The following is a 6,850-nucleotide window of genomic DNA, read 5'->3' as shown; positions in this document are numbered from 1 at the left end:
GGGGTCACATTTAGTGGTGTGTTCTTACAGGCACGCACAGGAAACCCCCAGGTGTTAGCTGGTGACAGAGGGGGTGCTGGGCCAGGGGCTGACAGCTCTGCTCCTTAGTCCGGGGCGTGACACATGTGCCCGTCTCCAGGAAGGCTCGTGCCTCCCCTCGCTCTTTCACCACAGAGTGGGTCGGAGGCAGGTACAAGCCAACACAGCACCCCACGGCCCTGCGGCCCCCTCTGGTCACTTACGGGCTTCTGGATGCTCGACTGGTTGATGGTGAAGCTGCTCTCGTCCTGTTTAAAAAGCGATACGATCTCCTCCGGGCAGGAGTAGACAGCCCACTCTTCCGTGCTTGCCGGCAAATCTTCCAGCCGCTTGTTGGGAACAGGGGTTTGAGACTGTGAAGGCAAGACTCTGAGGGTGAGTTTACCAAGCGGGGCCAGAAAGCGTGTGTGAAGCTGACGTGAGCCTCTGCAAGATGCGTTCTTGGGGTGCTGAGGGGATCCACACACCCTGGAGCCCCATGCAGCGGCCCCTCTCCCTGGGCTGGGTGGCCACATTCGGGTTTTCTTTTGAAGTCCTGGACACCCGCTGCTCAGTGCATAGGGTGCCTAGTATCCAGTCTACTTGGGTGCCCACTTCTAGAACGCCCTGTGGACAGGCCAGCACCCTGGCAGCCAGGCTCCATGGCACCTCAGTGAACACAGGGGGAGTGAGTGCCCAGGCCTCCTGCCAGGCCGCCGGGTGGGCGTCCGTTCTGAGTGCTGTGGCTCCTGCCGTTCAGCCCCCAGACGAGCAGCTCCTATTCCAGGGCGGAGGCCTCGTGTGCACACCCGGCCCCCACGTGCCTTCCTCCTGCCCAGGGGTGTCCCAGACGTCAGCACGCTCAGGCCCCAGGTTGTACTGACAGTGTGTGCAGCCTGGCCCGAGTCCACGCCTCACCCCTGCCCTGTGGCTGGTGACGATGGCCTGACGGCATAGGCGCCAGCACGGGGAGACCAGCTCGGTGTCCCCACCCTCTTCCCGCTCTCTGACCTTTTCCTTCCTCTCCTTGTTTTTCTCCTTCTCCTTCTTCGGTAACAACAAAGGGGAACTGGTTGCTGTGAGAGCTTTGCTTTCTGAAATTGATTGTCCTGCTGTCAACAACGAAATCTGAAAAAAAGAAAAGACAGACAGTCCCAACTCGTAACACAGCTACAGACATAGGCCCAGCTTCTTGCTGCCCACTGGGAATTGGAAGCGCTGCATCTACTCTGTCACACAGCAAGGCCAGGAAGTGACACCCACCCTGGGTGATGGGGCGTGGCTGCTAGGGGGCAAAGGCTGGGGCAGCGTCTTAGGAGGGTACGAGGCCAACTTGGAGTGGGTCCAGGAGGTCCAGGAGTTTCCCCTGCACAAGAGGCCAAGGATAGGAGAGGGATGAGAGTTGGTCAGGGGTCAAGGGTGAGCTTTGCATCTTCTGTTTTGTTATTGCTGGTGAGGTGGCCACATAGAGAGAAGACTGATGCCAAGAGAGCAGATCACGCTGCCACCCTTAAGACTGTCTTAAGACTGTCTGAAGGATTCTGCTCTCTTTAAATGGCAGCTGTGTGTCCTGAGGGGGGTCCTGGAGTGGCCAACTCGATTGTATTTCCTGAGGGGGGCCCTGGAACAGCCCACGCAATGCCTTCCCTGGTCGGGAGGGCATGGCCTAGAGTGAGGCATGGGTCTCATGTGCCTCCCAGCCTTGTGACCAGCCGGCCTCACCTGCCAGATGTATCTGATGAAGGTGTAGGCTGTCAGGCAGCAGTCCTGGTACTGAGGTGAGCTTGGGGACAAGATCAGCGCCAGCAGGATGTGGGCACAGACTAGCACGTCCAACTGCCTCACGTCCCTGATACTCTCCAAGGATACCGTCTTTGCCTCCTCCATCGCCGGGAGTGTGTCCGGGGTCTCCGGGGCTGCTTGAAGGGGCAAGTGTCCCTCTGACAATGGGGTGGCTAGGGGTTGGCCCTCTAGCCAAGGAGGCCTGCAGCACTTCTGTGGCCTCCCGTTGGCAAGGAACAGTGCTCAGTGCCCGCTGCCCTGTTGGCTGAGCCTCCCTTCCAGGGCCAGCTGTGTGTGCTCTGGGCTCTGTCTCCTCTCAGCCTGCTGCCACCCTCATGAGGTTCCCACAAGAGTGGCTATGGGGTCCCCTCCTAAGTGCTGCCCCTGGAGGGAAAGACCCCCCAGGGTCCCCCACAGCCCTCATGGGTCTGTACCCAGACTAACCACACTGGGACTGCCAGGTGGGCCTGGGCACAACGGGTCCCCAAACTCCCGATGACTCTGGATGATTCCAGAGCATTGCATGGCCGCCCCTCCGGGCACCATCGGGCTCAGCAGACCCCATCTCAGTCTAAAGTAAAGCCCTGCACGCTGCCAGCTGCCGTGAGCTGGGGCTGAGAGCTAGCACTGGGCACTGGGCGGAAGTGAGCGCTGCCACCCTGGTGTTCATTCGTTCATTGCTGGGACAGGGAGGCTTCGGCACTTCCCAGCACGATCCCAGGCTGGAGAGCCCAGCGGGGTCCATGCTGTTCCACACACCGACTCAGCCCTCCTCCCACGAAGAATTTGCAACCCACAGGGTGGATCTGAGCAACATAGGTGCTCTCTCCCTGAGTCGGGCTCTAAGGGGCCAGGCCTGTTGGAAGCGCAGCTCGCCTTCCCCAGGCTGAAGGACTGAGGCCCACGATGCTGCTGAAGCACAAGGAGCCATCCTCACCTCTGGGCTCGGCGGAGGCAGCGCGGGCGGGCTGCATGGCCAGCAGGATCTCTATGGCCCACCTGAGGTGGAAGAGGACATCTTCCCTCGGGGCCTGATGACAGTAAAGCCACTCGCCCAGCTCCAGGATGTAGTCCACCTTCAGCCACTTGCTCTCAGGTTTCTTGGGGAGCAAAGAACAGGTGATCATGGGGGACCTCCTACTGAGAGACCAGTGCTGGAGGCTGGGTTTCTGCTGGCCAGGCTCCGGTCCCCACGCTGGACTATATGGCCTAGTCACAGTGAGCAGGTCTGTGCTGCTCATTCTCTGTACTGTGTGTAGGGAGCACCTGGGCTGCCCCTGCCATCCCTCTGCTGGCTGTCCCTCCCGTTCCTCCGCCGGCTGCCCCTGCTGTACCTCACACCCAGCTCGTCCGTTCCTGGCCTCACAGCAGCCACACACAATGCACCCCGGGAGTTTGGCCATCTGCTACCTGTGCTCTCACCTGTGCACTGAGGCTCGGCTCCTGCCCTCCCCCTGGGCACCTGTCTAATGGGGGCTCAGGAGCAAGCAGCAGCAGAACAAACAGATTCAGAGCTCAGCCCAGTGATGGCACATGGGCAGAGGTGATGACATGCAGCCACAAGGGCCGGGCACAGCTCAGTGCTACGGCACACAGGCAGAGTGATGCCACACAGCCACCAGGGCTGGGCGCTGGGCAGCAGAGTGGGAGGACAGGCGAGAAAGTAACTATGGGGGTGGGAGGGTGAGGAGAGAGCACAAGGCAGGGGTGAACGGCTTGAAGTGAGAGCCCCTTGGGTAGTGTCCCTGCAGAGCAGGGCTGTGTCTTAGTCTGCTGAGGTCAGAGAGGTCAGGACCCAGGGCAAAACAGCCCTGTCAGGACCTGAGACTCAGATCTCGAATTGGGCAAGGGTTTCTTAGATATGACACCAGGCAAGAAGTTGGACTTCCCAAAAGATACAAATGACATCATCAGGAAAAGAAAAAGTGATTTGAAAGGACAATCTAGAGGAGAAAACTGGGTCCAGAATATATGAAGAAGCCCTACAACTCAACAACAAAGACACTAACAACCCAAACAATGAGGGGCAGAAAGTCAGGACAGATGCATTCCCAAAGAAGATACCCAGGTGGTGACAAGCACATGACAAGATGCTCAACATTAGTCATCAGGAAAATGCCAGCCACCAGGGTCAGGACCACGGGGACACCACTTCCCGCCCACCAGGGTTAGAGCCACGGGGACACCACTTCTCCCACCAGGGTGGCTACAATCCAAGAGATGGAAAACTGCAAGAGTAGGAGAGGATGTGGAAAAATTGGGATCCCCAGACACTGTTGGGAACATAAGACAGGGGAGCCACTTTGGAACACAATCTGACAGCTCCTCAAAAAGGTGACCACAGAGTCACCACATGACCCTGCAACCCACTCCTAGGTATATAACCAAGAGAAGAAAAAACATGGCCACACAAATTTGTACACCAATGTTCACAGTATCATTACTGAAAGCATCCCCAAGCTGGATACCACCCAAATGGCCATCAGCAGATGATAGACAAACAGAATGTCGTCCATGCACACATCAGAATGCGTCTCAGCCACAGAGAAGGATGACAGGTGAACCTGGGAAATAGGACACTAAGGGAAATAAGCCGGATACAAAAGACTACACACGGACTGACCCCACCGAGATGAGCTGTCTGAGGCAGGCAGGGCCATCGAGATAGAAAATGGACTCATGGTTGCCTGGGCTAGGGGGTGGGAAGTGATGGCAGACAGCACTTAGGGGTGATGAAAAGGTTTGAAAATTGGTTGTAAATTCTGTGAATTCACTGAAAATCATCAAATTGTCCACTGAAAAAGAGGATGGGAGGAAGGGGCTGGGGTCTGTGGTTGTCCCTATTGTCCCGCCTGGGTGACCCAGGCACCTCCATCCTCACTCACAAACTGAACTTCCTGCTTCCCATGTCACTGCCTGACCCTGTGAACCTGGAAAGGTGCTTGAGAGGGAGGGAGGACTCAACCTCTTGTGACAAGAGGCTGGTGCAGGGCCCCGGGTGAGGCTGGTGCGGGGTCCCAGGCCATAAGTAGTCCAAGGGGAGTGGCACCTCACCAAGACCCACTGAGACCCTCAAAGGGCCACCGAGAGCCACAGACCTGGTTCAGGGGGCATGTGGTCCCTGGGCCTCTGCACTGACTGCTGGCATGCCCTGGTGGAGACTCCCATAGCACATGACAGGACTAGACTTCTGTCCCATCCCACAGGGACACCCCTGACCCTGGGGCAACCCAAAGACTATTCAGTACCCAGCAGCATATCTAAGATATTCACAGAAGTTCTTGCCCTTTACATGGAAAACTGGGGACCATCTTTGGTCCCTGGAGAGTAGGGTGCCCTTCCCACCCTCAGAGCTGTGGCATCAAGTAGAACCCCACGCCTCTGACTACCATGAACAGAGCAGAAGGTCTGTCTTGTCCAAAAGTTCTTGGAGGTGGGAAGAGAGAACCAGCAGCCCATCACTCTGTGAATGTCCCCTGACTCACTGTCCCTTCACAGCTGCCCCCTTTCAGCCCTTCAGGATCTGGAAGGGCCCTGGAGTTTCTGCTGGGGCTTCACCCCCGCTCCCCAGCCCCTTACACCAGCACCAGCTGTCCCCAAGGACCTGATCCCCTGCAGCAACATCTGCTGCCCTGCTTGTTTGCAAGAGAAACTTGTCACCATATCTTCTGGTATAAGCCTCGACCACAATTTACTAGTGGTAGTCTTCCTAAACCTCTGCCATCGAGGTGATTCTGACTCACAGTGACCCTGCGGGGAAGGGCAGAATTGCCCACAGGGTTTCCAAGGCTGTGACCATTACAGAAACAGACTGCCACATCTTTCTTCTGCAGAGCAGCTAGTGGGGCTCCTGCCTAATGCCCCGGTCATCCCCCATCACCCCTGCAGCTCACCTGCAGAGCTTGGATAGCATTGTGGTAACACACCAGCTCTCCATAGCCATTCCTGGAATTCAGCGCCAGGCGATGCCACATGTGGGCCAGGTACTCCTCACTCTCATCCTTGAACTTGTGTGTCTCCATTGAGAAGTTCTGGCCAAGCTTGGCCTTCACAATCACCATGTGCTTGAAAATCAAGCTGCAGGAAAAGGGAGGCTGTCACTGCCCAAGCTGACCGATGGAGCTGAGCCCCTACAGCAACCCACTGTGACCTTAACCACGTCATCTGTCCGTCCACCTTAACTGTGTCACCTGCCCGTCCACCTTAACTATATCACCTGCCCGTCCACCTTAGCTGCATCACTTGTCTGTCCACCTTAACTATGTTATCTGTCTGTCCACCTTAACCGTGTCACCTGTCTATCCACTTTAACTATGTCTTAACTATGTTACCTGTCTGTCCACCTTAACCACATCACCTGCCCGACCACCTTTACTATTACCTATCTGTCCACCTTAACCGAGTCACCTGCCCATCCACCTTAACTGTGTCACCAGTCCATCTATCTTAACTATGTTACCTGTCCGTCAGTCTTAACCATGTCACCTGTCCATCCATCATCACTGTATGTGTGCACATGCACATGTGTGCATGCATGTGCATGTGTGTGCTGAATGGGAACCTGCCCAGAGATGCCTCTCTCAGACGCATTTGAGAAAGGCCTAGACTGCAGTGGGAGAGTGTGTGTGTGCAAGCATGTGAGGGTGAGCATGTGTGACTGCGAGGGTGCATATCTGAGTGGGCATGTTTGTGTGTGCATGGGCATGCTCTGGGAGGTCCATGATGGTGGGAAGGTACAGGATTAAGCGCACGCACGTGTGTGTGTGTGTGTGTGTGTGTGAGCGCGCATGTGTTTGGGAGCATGTCTGTGCACATGCACTTGTATGTGTGTATGAGCGTGTGTGTGTGCTTGGGCAGTGCATGCATGGGCGTGCTCGGGGAAGCCTGTGGCACCAGGGAAGGCTCTGGGTCTGCCCCCAGGCAGTGGGCAGCCAGGATAACGAGGGCTCTGGCTGGGCCGGGGCACTCACAGGCGGTGGGGTGTCCGTGGCAGCACCTGAGCAGCCTCACCCAGCACCTTGAGGCCGCCCTCCCAGTCACCGTGGTCGGC

General features: G+C 57.0%; 1 protein-coding gene across 1 annotated transcript in view; it reads right to left on the bottom strand.

The window, feature by feature from the left end:
• The window catches only part of CFAP46 (cilia and flagella associated protein 46), a 110,433-nt gene that overhangs the window by 46,184 nt on the left and 57,399 nt on the right, over positions 1-6,850 (bottom strand). The window contains exons 23-28 of the mRNA XM_007936879.1: positions 6,771-6,849; positions 5,694-5,877; positions 2,770-2,900; positions 1,741-2,002; positions 937-1,146; positions 243-392 (exon numbers count right to left, since the gene is read on the bottom strand). Coding sequence (XP_007935070.1) covers positions 243-392; positions 937-1,146; positions 1,741-2,002; positions 2,770-2,900; positions 5,694-5,877; positions 6,771-6,849 — 1,016 coding nt within the window. The remainder of the gene's footprint in view (positions 1-242; positions 393-936; positions 1,147-1,740; positions 2,003-2,769; positions 2,901-5,693; positions 5,878-6,770; position 6,850) is intronic.

This window comes from Orycteropus afer, unplaced genomic scaffold (assembly GCF_000298275.1).
Source record: "Orycteropus afer afer isolate SDZICR_OR568_19922 unplaced genomic scaffold, OryAfe1.0 scaffold00038, whole genome shotgun sequence".
NCBI classification, from domain to species: domain Eukaryota; kingdom Metazoa; phylum Chordata; class Mammalia; order Tubulidentata; family Orycteropodidae; genus Orycteropus; species Orycteropus afer.
The sequence above is the reverse complement of the archived record's forward strand: the minus strand, read 5'-3'. Positions and strand labels throughout refer to the sequence as shown.